The sequence below is a fragment of the Tiliqua scincoides genome, chromosome 7, assembly GCF_035046505.1.
Source record: "Tiliqua scincoides isolate rTilSci1 chromosome 7, rTilSci1.hap2, whole genome shotgun sequence".
Lineage (NCBI taxonomy): Eukaryota > Metazoa > Chordata > Lepidosauria > Squamata > Scincidae > Tiliqua > Tiliqua scincoides.
The window spans coordinates 1127063-1145487 of NC_089827.1; the positions used below are offsets into that span (position 1 = coordinate 1127063).

Consider the following 18425-nt stretch of genomic DNA (forward strand, 5'->3'; position numbering starts at 1 on the left):
GCAAATCATCACTTGAAAGACTTATACGAGGATATACATATATTACTGAGGAATAAATTCCTTTTCTCCACCCCACCCCCAATAAGGCACAAGACAAACAAGTTTGGGTTGAGACAGGGCACACTGTACAGGCAGGTGTACAAGACAACAAGATGCCTGCACCCCATTGCTATTCCCTTGCAACTAGCATTCTGAGGTAGCCTGCTTCTAAAACCACGAGGCTGCACAAACCTATCATGGCTTGTCGCCTGTGATGGAATTTTCCTCCAGAAATCTGTCCAATCCCCTTTTGAAGGCATCTGGGTCAGGTGCCATCACCACATTCTAAGGCAGGGGTGCCCAAACCCCGGCCCTGGGGCCACATGCAACCCTCGAGGCCTCTTAAAGCTGCCCTCAGGGAGCCCCCAGTCTCCAATGAGCCTCTGGCCCTCCAGAGATTTGTTGGAGCCCACACTGGCCCAACGCAACCACTCTCAGTGCGAGGGCGACTGTTTGACCTCTCACATGAGCTATGGGACGAGGGCTTCCTCCACTGCTTGCTGTTCCACATCTGTGATGCAGCAGTGGCAGCAAAGGCCAGCCTTGCTTTGTGCAAGGCCTTTTATAGGCCTTGAGCTATTTCAAGACCTTCATTCATTCATATGTTCATCTTTAATATATTCATTTATGTAAACTTATGTAAATTTATTCAAATTTTAAACATAAATTAATTCTTTTTTCCCCCCGGCCCCCGACACAGTGTCAGAGAGATGATGTGGCCCTCCTGCCAAAAACTTTGGACACCCCTGTTCTAAGGCAAGGAGTTCCACAAAGTAATTACACTCTGACTAAAGAAATATTTTCTTTTGTCTGTTCTGACTCTTCCGACACTCAATTTTTGTGGATGTCTGAGCTGAGGGATGACTGCTCCATGTTTCTGTCTGTGGCTGAAACCTTACATATCTAATTTTTGATGGAGAACTTTCCAGTAAGAGAGCATCACAAGATTACTCTTTTCCACTTACTTTGTGCAGGAGGCCATGTCCTTACCTGCTATCCTACCTATTGTCACAAAGATTCAGAACTGTAGGATCGGGGTTTTTATTTTATTCTATTGTTGTTATTATAGCACTAATTCCTCCGCCTTTAAGAGAGGGAGGTGCGTGAATAAGAGCGAACTCTTGCCCCGTGCTGCTGTTCGAACTCTGCACGCAGTGGGGGACCTCGAGTGTGCTGGCCTGCTCTTGTTACTCTTGTCTAGTTGCCAGCCCTGCCTGCTGCTCACTTCTTGGAGTTCATGCTGCCAACAGGCCCAGCGCACAGAAAGTCCAACATGCTTGGAGCCCATTTGCATAGTCTGTACACAGCAAAATCAAGAACCCCGTACAGGCATTCATTGGGGGTTGGACAGATGCTGGAGAAACAGCGTCATGGTCACAGGCTCTGCCCCAATCTACACATGTTTGTAAGGTGACCCTTGTGAAGGTTGGGAGGCAATTCAGGCACAGATCCCTGGGTGCTTCAATGCTGCTTTGCTCCACATGTTCATTTTACCCCAATGAATGGCTAAGCAGCACTTTTTCAAGTGGTGCTAATCTGCTGTTCAGTGACAGAACCTTTGCACCCTGGATAACTGTGACCTGGTCAAATGCACCCCAATTTTGGTCATTCACATCTGCATGTTTTGTTTTGTTTTTGCATTCCAGACGTTTGTGACCCAATATATAAATAATATATATATTTATATTAGATGTACTTTTTATTTTTTAAATGCAAAAATAGGATTAGGGTTAGGGCTGGAATAACAGGCTTAGGACATATAGCCTGAGGTTTGTTGCCCAGTTATAGTGGGATGGAAATGACCGAGACAGAAAACAAGCACAAAAATGCTACGGTCCAGGGAAGCCAGGAGACATTTGAACAGGCCACAGGCAGGCAGGGAGCTATTTAGTTAGTTGAGTTTGTCTGTAAACCACTTGGTGAACTTGTTTTGTTGAGAAGCAGTATACAAATATTCTTAATAATTCTAAGGGGCCATATATCGCATGCTAGTTATCTGGAGAATTTGAGAACTGTCTGGTAAGACAAACATGTGCACAACAGGTGGGGCCAGAGCAGCCTGCTTCTGACACCCACCTACCCCCACCAACTGCAAAGCCGGGATGTCGGTATGGGACTTGGAAAAAGCCTTGGATGTCGGTATGGAAATGGAAAAGGTGCAAAAGAGAGCGACTAAGATGATTACGGGGCTGGGGCACCTTCCTTATAAGGAAAAGCTACATGGTTTGGGCCTTTTCAGTCTAGAAAGGAGACGCCTGAGGGGGGACATGATTGAGACATACAAAATTATGCAGGGGATGGACAGAGCGGATAGGGAGATGCTCTTTACACTCTCACATAACACCAGAACCAGGGGACAGCCACTAAAATTGAGTGTTGGGAGAGTTAGGACAGACAAAAGAAAATATTTCTTTACTCAGCGTGTGGTCGGTCAGTGGAACTCCTTGCCACAGCATGCAGTGATGGCGTTTGGCCTGGATGCCTTTAAAAGGGGATTGGACAAGTTTCTGGAGGAAAAATCCATTACGGGTTACAAGCCACGATGTGTATGTGCAACCTCCTGATTTCAGAAATGGGCTGTCAGAATGCCAGATGCAAGGGAGGGCACCAGGATGAGGTTTCTTGTTAATTGGTGTGCTCCCTGGGGCATTTGGTGGGCCCCTGTGAGATACAGGAAGCTGGACTAGATGGGCCTCTGGCCTGATCCAGTGGGGCTGTTCTTATGTTCTTATGACTTCTGTGCCCCTCAGCTGGGTTTGTGGGCAAGAAAAGGAGGGTCTCCTTGACAGCACTGGGTTCCTACTGAGGCAGGCAGCACTCACCTCCTTCTTGGAAGAGACTTTCTCTTCCACCATCCCTGCTTCATTAGAACCTGTTGGTTTGCACTAGTTTATTATTTGTGGCTTTTATGGTTCAAAAGAAAATGTTGTCTTTGTATCTGTGTTGGGTGAGGCAGACCTGAGAGTCACCCATTCTTGGCAGTAGTTAATGGCAGCTGTGAGGATAAAAGAAGACCCCCGGAAGGTGTGACTGAAAAGCTGCAAAAGTCTCTCCCCTCCCCCACTGTATTTATTAGATGATTGAAAAGGATCATCCCACTAAAAAACACGTGTTCTCAGCTCTCAGGGTTTGATCAAAGTTTGCAGGTTTTAGCCTTTTTCTCAGGGGAAGATGTGAAATCTGAGAATACAGACTGCTGGAATCAAGAGGGGAAGGCGATTTTCTGCTTGGCTTCAGAAGTTTTACCTTTACCCTGCAAAGTAAATCTGGTTCCACCCTGAAGTGCCAGGCAGAGCGAGGCTTCTCTTCTGCCCCACCAGGTGTCAGCCTGTGCTCCCGGCACGGTCTGTTCCTCTCTCAACAGACTCTGGGCTTCACCCTTGGGGTCCGAATCTGACCCCAAGAAATCAGGCAGCTCTGTCTCCAGGTCCTACTGATTTCAAACGGGGGCTCGTGTTATGAGGTGTTGAGGATTCCTTTTAAATATTTCTGAACTATGGTCTTCAGGTTTTTTTTTTTTATTCCTCACCAAATTCTGATAGTTGTGAGACAAGTGGGTGAATGTGGACTCTAGTGCATATGCATATGCACCGCCTCTCTGTGCATTGCTTCCATGGCAATTCGCAGTTCCCTCAGACTGCAATCCTATACACATTTACCTGGGAGGAAATCCCATTAAAATCAGTGGCACTTACTTCTGAGTAGTCATGCACAGACTTGCACTGCCAGTCACCTGTTTGGGTAGTAAGTATTGTTGATTCTGTCTGAGCTGCAGCTATTCTGTATCAGCGCAGTTAGTTCTGCGGAGGAATTCCATTTTTTTAACTTCCGTAAAATGGAAAGAAAGAAACGTTTCACTGACACCACCACCCCCTTCTCCACTGCAGGATCAGCTCTTAAGGGCACAATCCTAAACCCTTATGTCAGTGCTTTCCAGCACTGGCATAGCGGTGCCAATGGGACGTGTGCTGCATCCTGCAGGTGGGTGTCACTCACGGAGGCCTCCTCAAAGTAAGGGAATGTTTGTTCCCTTACCTGAGAGCTGCATTGCTCTTATGTCAGTGCTGGAAAGCACTGACATAAGGGCTTAGGATTGCTCCCTAAGTAATTTATTTTTAACAACTTTCAACAATGAGAGGAGGGGTTCGCAAGGTAGAGGTGAAGGAGGAGGAGTTAATTTCCTTTGCACTGCTTAGTCTCCTGCAGAGCATCTCTTTTTCATATCTTTAAGCTCAGCAAATGGTCAAGGAGGTGCTAAAGTCTAATTTGCACCTACAGAAATCTAATCTTCAGGCAAAGCTACACTTGTTAATCTGCTTAAAAATCTTTCTGCATATCAAGGAAAGTGAAGCACCATTGGATACAATGGAGAGGAATTTTAGCAGAGGGTGCAAAGTTTCTTTTGGGCCCCTTTCCTTCTCCATTGGATCATAATTTCATGGGATCTACAAATTATGATAAATAAAACTATGTAGGCTTACACCAAATGTGAATGCCAATCTTCACACAATACATGCAAACATTTTCTGAGATCCCAGGAAATTTCCGACTCCTCTCCTTTAGCACCCAGGCCCCATTTTTTACCCTAAGCCCAGATACGATGCACCCCTCTGCGCCCCTTTTCTCATGGACCCTGGTGAAATCAGAAAATGTAAGATTCCATGAAATTTTGGGGCCCCTCTTTTAGCTCCTGGGCCCCCTTTTTCACCCTGAGCCCAGGTAAGGTTTACTCCCCTCCCTTCCTATCATGAGTGCTGTCTGTCTAAAGAAGAAGGCTGGACATTAAAGAAGGGAATATTTAAATGGAAAAAAATATCTGAAGCAATTCTGTAAAGTTCCCTGTGATTGCACAATGATATTTCTTGGCTCATCCATGATCTAATATTAGGAGACAAATAATGATGACAGGATATGACCCGAGGCAAACAGCGATGATAGGTGGATTGGTGCACCCAGCAGCTCTCATTTGGGTTCTAAGCAAGTTCTGACACAGACACCTAATATTGAAGGCTGTCATTCTGATGAGCAACAGTAACAGGTTTGGAAGGGGATGTTAATTGTGCTGGTAAGTGGTGTGGTCAATGCACACCTTAAATGTTTCCAAACCTTGGAAGTGAATGGGCAGAGAGAGAGAGAGAGAGAGAGAGAGAGAGAGAGAGAGAGAGAGAGAGAATTGAATTCAAAGCTTAAATTTAAAAAAAAAAATTTTTTTTAATTCAAAAATTAAATTTTGAAATATTTTGAATGTTTGCTTTTTGGCAAACCCTTTATGGAGTTGCATCAAAACTTGCCTTGAACCATTTCTGTTCCCATTCCGTCATATCCTACAAGTCTCTAATTAGTCATGTGCATAACAATCTTTGTTTTTAATTCCTTAACTTCTTTTTTTAGATGCTTCTGTTATCAAAATCGTTGAGCCCATTGACTGTCTAACAATGTAGGACGATAGCGTATACTCACAAAAATCTTAATTTGAATGGGATGGATTCATGGTCCTTTTTTGCTATGCTGAGCTAGAGACAAGTTTAGTACTGGTCCAGAAAGGTGGAGGGCTTGCAGCTCCATTCTGCAACTCAAAACCAACAAAGTCTCAAATATCTCTCAAAAGTGTTAGGGATTTACATTGCATTCCTGTGGGTGGCAAGACCAGGCATTTGCGGTCACCAGACCCATTCATGGGCCCATGTGAGGTGGCCAGCCATCTTTGTATGTTTGTTGGTATCTTCCAACCTTTCTGGGTTCTGGGCAACTTCACAGCCCCTTTGCATCTCACTGGTTATGCTGAAGATACCTTTTTTCATGTGGTGCTACTACCTCATTGCAGACATATATCTATAAGTAAAACAGATGTACATAAACAGAGTGAAGGAATACTAACTGAAAGGAGAAATCCTTGATCAGACCCACTGTAAACTGGTAGCTTAATGCAGCTTACTCAATATGGGCACATTTTGAATGACAGTGGTCAAGAATTAAGAGCACCCTTGCTTATTGTCAGTTTATTTTAATTCTGCTGTATTCAGGTCCTCTGAGAGCTGGCACTGGGCCCTGGGCAAGAGGCTTGATTGGGACCTCCTTCCTAAATTTTCCTACAAACCAGATATCACTGGTTTGTTTGCTTGTTTGTTTAAACAAGTTTTTAATTGCCAGCGTTAACTGAGCAAGCAAGTTTGAAATGAAATGAAAACATTTATCAGAATGAGACCATTTCCTTATTTTGAGTAGTGCTACTGCTTTTCTTTTCACCTCAGTAAAGTCCACCTCATTTGTTTTTCTTTCTTCCAAATAAAGCAGGGGCACCCAAAGACTGACTTTCACTATCTTACCTAATTACCACGGGATGATTTTGAAACAAAGTCCAGGTGCAGTAAACTTGCCTGGTCTTTTTGAATTTTTCTTTGTTCCCTCTTTCCTCATTTCTATGCTCCAGACTTATATTTGTACTCCATACTGCTAATTTCACCTTCAAACAATACCAAAACATTCAGTACATTTTGTTTTGTGCTGTATACAGTAGTTAGTTTTGTCATGGCCTGGGCCCTCTGGAAGACCATGCCCCTGGGATTTTGTTCCTCCTACCCCCTCTCTCTTCAGGCCTGTATTACTAATATTTAAAAGAAAATATTAAAGCTAACCCTTTCATTCTAACAATTAGTGTAGCATATTACATTATAAGATATATTAACTGAGGAAAAACTGAATATGGAGTACTTGCCACCACTGAATATAATTTTCACTTTGCAAAACAGTTCATCCAAAAGGACATTAAAGAATCAAACATTATTTGATAAACTTTCCCTTGGGTGTTGTGTTTGAAGGGCATTTTGGCCACTGAGTAGTGACTGCAGTTTTAGAAAGAAAACTTTCTAAATGATGATGATGATGAGAGAGAGAGAGAGAGATAAAAGATGATGATGATGAGAGAGAGAGAGAGAGAGCACGCGCGCGCATGCGGAAAGCATGTCTTAGGTAAATGAGCTCTGAGCAATTATTCAAGGAACAGATCTTGTCTGTATGCCGTAAGTGCTGGAGTAGAGTTACAATCTTTGTAAGAGAAATAATCAGGAAAGCATGGCAGGGGAGCAAGTGAATAATTATGCAAACAGGTGGCTATTGTTGTACAAGTCATGTTCGAAGCATGTCTCTGCCTTTAAAGTGAAGTCTTTAGATCAAGAAGATCAGCATTCTTTTCATTGACTATTTGGAAGTATTCATCATGTCAAGACCTTTCCTGATTTGGTTCTCTTTATAAACCTGCTTTAGTTTTAGAGCCCATCTTTGTTTGTCCCAAACACATCTTATCATAGTATTTGAGACGTCCTTTGGTGCCGTTTCTGACTGCTCAGCACTAAAATCAGTGCTCAGTAATAAACACATTGAAACGACGAGTGTGTATTGATTAAACCAACGTCATTGTAAAACACTGCAATACCCTCCGTGCGTGTTCTACTAGATATTGATTGCACAACTATTTTCCAAAGAAATAAATGTGAAATCTGAAAGATGATCACAGAAATAAAGATAATAATTTTGTTGTGGTGGGCAGAATGCTGGACTTCAACTGTGGATATCAGAATACAAATTCCTCCTTACGTGGTGTCTGATAAATTCTTTGAGTCCAACTTGGGTAATGTCATTTTTATATTATTTTAGCTTGAATCAAGGTCTTTGTTCTTCAAAACAACTAGAAGTTTCTTTTGTTTCATCCCACAGAAATGTATGAATCCAACAATATCATCACTTTCAATGGACTGGTCAACAGTTCCAGTTATCACACATTCCTTTTGGACGAAGAGCGGAGTAGACTCTACGTAGGAGCCAAGGATCACATATTTTCTTTCAACCTAGTCAATATCAAGGAATATCAAAAGGTACCTTCAGTCCTTTAATTACTGGCCACAGTACATTTTTGTTTAGATAAATGAAGGTGACCAAGGGGGAATTCAGAACTAACTGCTCCCATATGGCTTTTTGGCAAGGGCTCAAAATATTTCTGTTTTGCTGGTATTATGGGTGATGGGTTGATGGCTGTCCTCTATGCCTCAGTAATAGTGTTCCGGTTCTGCTAACTCCTTTGTGGACCAACTAGTTGTCACCTCCCCCCAATGGTGTTATAATTGTTCTTAGTAATTTTACTCATTGTTTGTATACATTGTACATTTTATTATGGAACAAGGTTGCTTCCTGTAGCATGGAAGCAACCTTGAGCATTTATTTCAGCATAAGAAAGACAGGATATAAATTATTTAAATAAATAAACATTTAAAGAATTTATCATGTTCAGGGTACATGATTATGACTACAGCCAAGTTTGCAGAAGAGGTGCTAAAATATGTGATTTGACTCTTGCACTTCACATTGCAGATCTGAGCATATGCGCTCTCTCTCTCTCTCTCTCTCTCTCTCTCTCTCTCTCTTTCTCTCTCTCTCTCTCTCTCTCATTCACACACACTGACACATGCACACACACATTCCTGTACATAGGGAAAAAGAGCATGTCATGGAGAAAGCTAAGCTAGAAGACTTCTCCTGTGTTGAGGATTTGGGGGAGTGTGTGGAGATGCATTCAATCATGTGAACCCCACCGGAATGTTGCCCTGTCACAGGTTTACCACCTCAGTAAAAAGTAGGTTTGTATCTCTGCAGCATGTTGGTTTTTGAAGAGATGAATTTGTCCCCTGGGGTCAGTCCCGGCACCTGTTTTCATCTGAGGTCTTAACCCTGGAATGTATGAAGTCAAAAGAGATGTGCCATTTGGCTGCTGTGGATCAGCACCGGGGTAAGCAGTCTCTTGTCAACAACTCTTTAGCCACTGTGTGCCCTCGAACATGACTCTCTTATCAGTTAGCTAATCAATCTCCACTGGATGTGGAAGGGCTCTCTGCTGGAAAGTCTCTCCTTCTTCAGCCTCCTGGGTTAGATAAGCATCCAGACTGTGGAGGACTGTCACCTGGACAACACCATTTCCCTTATCGAGCACTGTGCTCCATTTGGGAAGGCACAAGCAGGCTAAACCATATCAGCTCAGCTCAACTCTTGCTTACACATTCTATTAAGCAAAAACTAATTGCATAGTAAAGGCTGATTCTTGCAATATGGCCCCTTCGCCAGAGGCCATTGAAAATGCTCATGAGGGGCAGAGTTCTTCTGTTGGCACAAGTTCCTGACCATGCTGCATTTGCCTGGTCACTTGAAGAGACGTTGCACCAGCTCTGTCCATTTATCCTGCAGACTGGACAACTGAAACATTCTCTGTGGTCAGTAGGCAGGTTGCAATTGTTGTGGTTGTCATTTGGAGCAATGGTAGTTTCTGCTGTGTGGGCCATAATATGAGAATCTGCTCAACAGCAATGGGAGTCTATTTCCCTTGACTTAAAACTAGCTTTTGGACGGTCTGTGGTAACGTTCATTGCTAAACAAAACCTGCTGATCAGAACTGAAGGTTCTTTCAAAAGAGGATAAGCCCTGGTTGTCTTCTCCCCTGCTTGACATCAGCTGCCTCCAAGAAACATTCAAACAGTTCCTGCTTTTCATAAAGCATAATAGATGGGGCACGAATAGAGGCCTGACAGATCCGTAAAAGGCTTTTTTCTCATGATGGAAGACTCAGCTTTGACTACATGAAGTGGACCTTAATTAGAAGCTGATGCACTTCTGAGCAGCGCATATCAGTGCTTTGGGGGGGAAAAAACCGCAAATGGTTTTAAAACCATTGCATTTATTCTAATCAGCTAATATGTGGATGAAATACAGTGATTTTACTTCATTCAGTCCAAAAACCCTCTGTATGTGTGTTTGTGTGTGCGTGAGAGAGGGAGAGAGAGGAGAAACAGGGAGAAAGGACAGAGGGAGAGAGAGAATCTATGAAGCTTATTACAAAAGAAGTATTGCTTTAATACTGCTGAGGTTATTTCTGACTCGGTCCTGACCTTCGGGCCATTAGCTTCTTCAAATGATAGCAATAAATACTTTGCTCTTATGCAATGAAAAAAGACAGGGGCATTCGTTTGCATTCTCCAAGGACGGGGATCAAAGCCAAGCTAGGTATTTTCTATTCTCTTCAGAAAACCATAAAGGAAGCTGGTTATTTATTTGGATGCTCTGTGGGATTCATCGTGTAATGCAGAAAACATCTGGAGCAATTAAAAAAAGGAGGACTGCTATAGGAGGAAAGAGCCCTCTGAAGTGGGGAGAGTTAATTCACACAGGGGACAGTTTCCACATCTCTGGTCACAGACCCCAACTGGTGGGTCTGGACAGAGATGAGACAAATGCATGGGAATCTGCTCCATCCAGATAAAATGCTAGGTGCTGGGGTGGGAGCTGCTGCTTTCATGTTGTCTTTGGGGCATTCAGGATGGCAACTGCCAGAAACAGAACTCTGAACTAGATGTACCTCTGGTCTGTCTGAGCACAGAGAAGCAGCAGCAAGAGATCTGCAACATCTGGTCTTCAGGGCCCAATCCTATTCAGCTTTCCAGCACAGATGCAGCTGCAGTGCGGCCCCCAGTAAATAAACATTCCCTTCTCTTGAGGAGGTCTCTGTACTAATACCCCCCACCCCACACACAGGATGCCGTGTGTGCCCCATTAGAACAGCTGCATTGGCACTGGAAATTTGGATTAAATCGGGCCCTCAATCTTATCCTCCTTCATTGACTTGCTATTTGACGTGCATAACTAACACCTGTTCAAAGCCTCATCCTCCATGAAGGCATTTCAGCATCTCACAGGCTGGGACCACAGCAGTGCCTGGGATGTGCTGTCTCCTACCTGTCCCTCTGCTGCAGTCTGGCTGCTCTTAACAAATGAAGGTCTGAGCCTGTCAGAACAGGCAAATGGCACTTCAACAGCCCAGCCCTGTCCCCTGCCGTGCTGTAGCATGGGACAGCATTGCACGCTCTGGTGGAGCAGCAATCAGGAGGTCTGCAAGCATATTTGTCACTCACCTCTGCATTGGCCCCTTGAGAGCCTCTGAGTCTCCTCAGACCTACACCAGCTGTATAGATGGCATAAGTTCGAGGAGAACCAGGGGGCAGGCTGAACAACGGGGGAATAGGCTCCAAAGTCTGCAACTGCCTCCAGTCCCCCCTCCTCTACATGCCCTACCAGTTTCTCCCCAAAATGCCCTGTTACTCCCCCCTAGCTGCTTTCACACTGTCGGCCCCGTGGCGCACATCATCACTGCATCTGCAGTGCCAATGGAAAGGCCTTCCTCTGTTGGAAAGCTGGCTCTGTCAGTTGGACACACCCATTGGATTGTGCCCTAAATGTCACCTGTGGCATGGCACATTTTGTGGCAGGGAGATTCACATTCCTATTCATCCTGAAAGGGGTGTCTTGTTGATGTCCCGCAGATCAGCTGCACGTGTGCAAACCTCTTTCAAGACACAGATTCTCTTGCTGGAATGGTACAATTATATTTTCCAGTCCAGAGTTAATTTGTTTTCTCTCTCTCCATCTCCATCATTTATCTGTGTCAGCACTTCTTAAACCGGGAATAGAAGCACATCTTTTCAGATTCCTTCTTCTCATGAAATTGTCAGACTGATTTTCGGTGCTTACAAGGGTCTTTTGTGTGCATTCAAGTATTTTGTCAGAGCTATTCAAACATTTAAATCCAGAGCGAATTTCCAGACTTCATGACAGAGTTCTTCTGCATTCACTTGCATTTGCTGCACACACACACCCCTCCCCCAATAAACAGTCCCCTACTGCACCACTAAACTGTTTTCAAACTGAGGTTACGGTCCAGTCATGTCGCCATTCATATTGCATTATCCGAGGTTCCCCACTGAATCGCAGCCCAGCAGTCTCTGAAGATCATGTTTTATTCTATATGCAATTCCTAAAAGCTTTTTGAAGCACATGAATAATTCACAAAGAGGGTCTTTGGGCTTTTGCTGTGGAATATGAAATAGAAGTTCCAGAAGAACTAGCACTGGAAACAAATCTGAGGCCAGTCTGGGAAACTCTATAGCATTGTGGGCAGCAAAGTCACCAGAACAAAAGAATTGGCTGACTGGATCAGCGCAAGGGCCGTGTCTAATGTAACCAGCCAGATGCCTCAGAGAGTTCACAAACAGGGCACCCTGAAGGTAATGGCCATGGTATCCTTTAATGGACAATGGTTCACTTAGCTGCCATGGATAGAAAAATCCATGAAGGATAAGCAGTGGTGTGGAGCTACATTTCAAAGTTCTGGCACTTGTAACAACACACCTCCATAATCATGGCCCCATTAAGACTATAACCAAGTAGTAGTAGTAGTAGTAGTAGTAGTAGTAGTAGTAGTAGTAAAAACTACCAGCCGCTTCATTAGAGTGCTTATTTTTACTTGGAACCTGTCACACTTCATATCAAGATCTAGCTCATTTCATCTCAAACTCTTGCAACAGTTTTCAAATGCATGTATAAAATAAGATTACAAAATAACCTGGATAAATATAAGTATATGGCAGCCCAATCCTGTGGTTCTTTTGCATCAGAAGAGCCTTGTGATCTGCAGGCACAAAGGCCCAGCAATGGCCAAACTTTGTGCTGCTGTTGCTGATTTCGTGATTTGAATAAAATGAAACAGGTAGAAAGTGGTATTATGTGTTTTTATTCCAAGTTCTCAATTTATTTTATTTCATTTCTCATTTTATTAACTTTAAATGCTTTAAAAGTGTACTAGGTAGGTGATATAGGTGATATAATGTCAGCAGATGCAGCCACAGTATTATTTCTAACTGGAAAAGTAATCTATTTTAACTTCTGGAAAACAGCTTAAACAGCCAAATGCTGTGTTTGGTGTTTTTGTATTGTTATCAACAAAAACAAACACCACTCCCTATGGGTTTCCTTTGACTCACACCAGCTATTTTGCTGGTGTGTGTCCAAGGAGAGGAAGGGAGGGGACGGGCTACAAAATGGAGGATAGGATCCTGCACACGCCTTTGCCACACAGTTCCACACCCTCCAGCTCACTACTTGCCCCCTGCCTTCCCTCTCTTGCCCTAAACCTCCTCCAAACCACCACCACCACCCCATGACCCACTCCTGCCGCTTACTTGCCTGGGTCAGCACGGACTGGGCTCCTTGGTGGTTGATGTGCAGAGCGTCCATCCCTTTTGCTTTGGCAGCTGCAAAGTTCCTGGCAGCAACACACCATCTGCAACAGCACAGCGACATTTACAACAGCAGAAGGCAACTTCTACTGGATAGGATTGGGCCATATGACAAGTGTATGTTTTTAGCTTTTAGTTCAGCAATAATAGCAATCACTCCAGTAGGCCTGCCAAAGATAATGAAACTTCTGCCGATGACACCTCTGCTCTTGCTAGGGGAGAAGCCCCAGAACTCACCTCCCCCTTGATGATACCCCCTTAAGAATTTCAGCTACTGGATTCTAAAACTCCAGTTGCTCTGTGGGTCTTTTCTTTTTGTGTCTGGGTCATCTATGAAAGGGTGTTGGGTATACACCTGCTATAAATGTGTGGGGCAGATCTGCTTTGCAGTCTGGTTCGGAATTCTCTAGCACATGGATCCAGAATCTTATAGTTTTCCCACTGCCAAGACTGGCACCTCATCTGTGGCCCTGGTTGACCTCTGGAACGGGGAAATGGCCAGGGCTCTGGATGAGATTGCTCCGGAGCGACCTCTGCCACGTCGCAGACTCGGAGCGGCTCCTTGGTTCACTGAGGAGCTGCGAATGATGAAGCGGCAGGCAGGCGTCTAGAGCGACGGTGGCAGAAAACTTGTGATGAATCCAATCGGACACGGAGTAGAGCTCATTATAGAGCCTACTCCATGGCGGTGGTAGCAGCGAAGAGATCGTTCTTCTCTGCTACCATTGCGTCTGCTGATAGCCGTCCGGCAGAGCTGTTCCGTGTGGTGCGGGGCCTCCTTCATCAGGTCCCTCCGGTAGTTCAGGAGGAATACACGGTCAGCCGCTGCGACGTGTTTGCCCAACACTTTGCAGATAAAATCAATCGTATTCGTCGCGACTTGGATGCCACATTGACAATGTCTGATGATGTCCCCTTGGCAACTGCTTGTCCGGTGTTGTGGGATTCTTTTCAGCTTGTGCAGCCTGAGGATGTGGACAGACTCTTTTTGGAGTGTGAGGCCGTCTGCCTGCCTGTTTGATCCTTGCCCAGCTTGGCTGATTAGAGCTGCCCGGGGGGGACTGGCTGAGTGGACGGGGAGGGTGGTCAATTCTTCCTTGGTGGAGGGGACGTTGCCGCTCGCCTTGAAGCGGGCGGTGGTTCGCCCCCTCCTGAAAAAGCCCTCCTTGGATTCCACTGTGTTGAATAACTACCGGCCAGTCTCCAACATCCCGTTTCTGGGCAAGGTAATTGAGCAGGTGGTGGCGGCCCAACTCCAGAGGGTCTTGGATGAAGCGGATTATCTGGATCCTTTTCAATCTGGTTTCAGGCCGGGCTTCAGAACGGAAACTGCCTTGGTCGCCTTGGTGGATGACCTACGACGGGGACTGGACAGGGGGAGTGCGTCCCTGTTAGTCCTGCTGGACCTCTCGGCGGCTTTCGATACCATCGACCATGGTATCCTCCTGGGCCGACTGGCCGAGTTGGGAGTTGGAGGCACTGTTTTGCGGTGGTTCTGCTCCTACTTGGAGGGTTGGTCCCAGATGGTGGTGCTGGGGGATGCCTGTTCGACACCCTGGCCTTTGAGGTGCGAGGTGCCACAGGGTTCAATTCTGTCCCCCATGCTATTTAATATCTACATGAAACCGCTGGGAGAGGTCATCTGGGGGTTTGGAGTGAGGTGCCATCAATATGCTCCCAGATGACACCCAGCTCTATCTCTCCTTTCCTCCAGACTCGATGCAGGTGCTGGATTATCGGCTTGCTCTGAATGGGGTTGCACTCCCTCTGAAGGAGCAAGTCCGCAGCTTGGGGGTCCACCTGGACTCGTAGCTGCTCCTGGATTCCCAGGTGGCGGCTGTGGCTAGGGGGGCCTTCGCTCAGCTTCGGCTGGTGCGCCAGCTGCAGCCATACTTGGATCGTGCAGACCTGGCCACGGTGATCCATGCCACGGTGACATCGAGGTTAGATTATTGTAACGCGCTCTATGTGGGGCTGCCCCTGAAGACAGTTCGGAAACTGCAATTAGTGCAGAATGCGGCAGCCCGTGTGGTCACTGGAGCTAGGCGGTTTGACTCTGTCAGCCCGCTTCTCCGGGGGCTACATTGGCTGCCCATTCGTTTCCGGGCCCAATTCAAGGTGCTGGTTTTGACTTTTAAAGCCCTATACTGCTCTGGGCCAGGATATCTTAGAGACCGCCTACACCCATACAATCCGGCGCATCCTCTCAGGTCATCAGAGAAGGCCTTTTTACAAGTGCCGCCGCCTAAGGAGGTCCGGGGGGCGGCTGCAAGAAATAGGGCCTTCTCGGTAGTGGCACCAACATTATGGAACTCCCTTCCCCTTGACTTGAGAATGGCTCCCTCTCTTGAGAGTTTCCGGCGAGGCCTGAAGACACTGCTGTTTACACAAGCCTTCTGATTTTTTGGCCTTTTTAACATTTTTTACACATTTTGTAGTTTTTACAGGCCTGATTCCTCTGTGACATGCTCTTTTGTACTCTCTTTTATTCTGTCTTTTAATCTGACTACTGTTTTTATGGTCTCTGTTAATGTGTTTTTAATGTTTTTATCTGCTATTTGTCTTAATTTATGTTTTTAAATGTGTTTTTTATATGATGTTAGCCGCCCTGGATCCCTTTAGGGAGAAGGGCGGGATATAAATATGAAAATATTCTCCACAAATTCTGCTGTGACAACACTGATAGGCTGGATGGTGTCTCAGAAGATATTTCAGCAGCAAAGTGAAGGGCCTGGGTCCAAGCACTTGGGGACATTGTGTACAATTTTGAATTGCTGAAGCATGAAATGACATAAAGTGATTTTTATTTTGCATCCTCAGATTGTCTGGCCTGTATCTCCTACCCGTAGGGATGAGTGCAAGTGGGCTGGAAAAGATATTCTGGTAAGTACAAATCTTTATAGTTTTTTTTCCCCTCCCTTCATTGTAAAATTAGTCAATATTTCATGAACTCTCATCCTTTTAAATTTTAAAGCTTTGGGTGGTTGTTTTGCTCTGTCTTTGGCTTAAGAAATAGCTCTTTATAGTTGATTGAAATGTGGGCCGTTTATTCTCTCTCCCCCTATGTCAACCTGTGCGGGTTGGTTTACACGTCAAGGAGTGAGTGTGCAGTTGTCCCTTATTTAAGGCCTCTTAAAAGTTTGACCTCATTTTTGTAATGAGGGAGGCCCACAATTTGCTTGCCATCATTGAATAGACAGGCGATTGTGAATGCAAGAAGTTCCCTGGAAGGCCTCAGGGGTCATCCTTGACAGGAACACATTGATGCCTAAGTGATGTTAATTTTTTCCTTCTATTGTGGTTTCTCAAAAAAACAACAACAACAAAAGGCCCCAATTATTTTGTGCATACATTCTTGTACCATCACTATTCCCTTTCCTTCATCCCTTCCTACAAACCAAACTATTCAAGAGAAACCTAACAAAAATTGCAGAAGGATCGACAAGGAAAAGAGGCACAGAACACTTACTAACCACAAGGAAAACGAATGCATTCCAAACAGGCCAAAAGGGAAATCTCTGTGCCTGCAAGAGCAGAAGAGAGAATGGAGTTTACCCCCCAGTGTATAGGTCGAAGCCTTGATATTCTAGGATCGTTCACTAAAATATTCATAATGGCAGCTGCTGGAGGCCAGTATCCTAATCCCTCCTGAGGTCAGAAGTGAGAATGGGTTCACTAACCTTAACCGAGTCCCTAGTGGACAGTTGATTCTCCATTTCTTTGTATCTGGAAAAAGGAAAACAGAATTTCCAGATCCAAGGCTGGACCAACTCTAGGAATGTTTTTGCTCTTTAGCATATGTTTCCGTTGCTTCAACACTTTCCAGCTCAAGATGGGAAACCTTCACTTTCTTGACTCCAAAATGGCCCCCCAATTTGCCTAAGGTCAAGGAAAAGACTGGATCCCTAACAGGAAGCATGGCAGTTCTAAAATATTTCTCCTCCCCAAGCCAATGCTGTAGCAATGACACTGAAAACTTCTATAACATCAACAAAACTACCGCAGGTATCTTCATTTTTCAGTATTTAAATATTAAAAACCGTAAAGAGTCTCCTCCCAAACAAAGAGGCTGTAAAGGTTTTAGTAACAATAAAAACATAACAATTATTTCCTTTTCAAAATACTATTTTTAGCTTATGACCAAGTAAAACTTGCAGCTTAGAAGTAGCACAAATAATTTTTTTAAGGTTTTAGGAAGTTCTAGAACTAAACTAGAAGCACTTCCTAGTTTACCCGAAAGAAGAAAGTGTTGCCAAAAGGTTATGAAAAAAGTTGGGCAAAAAAAGAAGCTTCTCTAATCAAGAAAACCTTAGAAAACTTTTAGCCCCAAATCGGTGGCGTCACTAGGATTTGCGTCACCCGGTGCGGGAGGCCTGCGCGTCACCCCATGCAGTGGGTGGGGCAACACCCCAGATGGTGGGCGTGGTGATGTACCATTGCCCCACCCCCACTGGTTTTTTGGTTGTACCTTTTGTTAGAACGCAGATATTTCAATGTGGTTTGTTTCATTGCATTCTGCATGAAATGACCCATTGATTGATATATAACATGATGGTCTTATTCCTCCAAATTCTGATTTTAGTGATTTTGAAAACTTGTGGAGTCACACACACACACACACACACACACACACCCCTGTGTCAACTTACTAACACCTTATTGCAGCAGTTCTCATACTTTTAGCACTGGGACCCACTTTTTAGAACATAAGAACAGCCCCACTGGATCAGGCCATAGGCCCATCTAGTCCAGCTTCCTGTATCTCACAGCGGCCCACCAAATGCCCCAGGGAGCACACCAGATAACAAGAGACCTGCAAGGCCTCCTGGGAATTGTAGTTAAGAACATAAGAACAGCCCCACTGGATCAGGCCATAGGCCCATCTAGTCCAGCTTCCTGTATCTCACAGCGGCCCACCAAATGCCCCAGGGAGCACACCAGATAGCAAGAGACCTGCAAGGCTTCCTGGGAATTGTAGTTAAGAACATAAGAACAGCCCCACTGGATCAGGCCATAGGCCCATCTAGTCCAGCTTCCTACTCACAGCGGCCCACCAAGTGCTCCAGGGAGCACACCAGATAACAAGAGACCTGCAAGGCTTCCTGGGAATTGTAGTTAAGAACATAAGAACAGCCCCACTGGATCAGGCCATAGGCCCATCTAGTCCAGCTTCCTGTATCTCACAGCGGCCCACCAAATGCCCCAGGGAGCACACCAGATAACAAGAAGACCTGCAAGGCTTCCTGGGAATTGTAGTTAAGAACATAAGAACAGCCC

At 45.0% G+C, this 18425-nt stretch overlaps 1 protein-coding gene across 1 annotated transcript in view; it reads left to right on the plus strand.

Moving 5' to 3' along the window:
- The first annotated feature begins 7754 nt into the window (after nt 1-7754).
- Nucleotides 7755-18425, plus strand: part of SEMA3A (semaphorin 3A) — a 126421-nt gene continuing 115750 nt past the window's right edge. Inside the window, exons 1-2 of the mRNA XM_066634656.1 lie at nt 7755-7910; nt 15969-16031. Of these exons, the coding sequence (XP_066490753.1) occupies nt 7755-7910; nt 15969-16031 (219 nt within the window). The remainder of the gene's footprint in view (nt 7911-15968; nt 16032-18425) is intronic.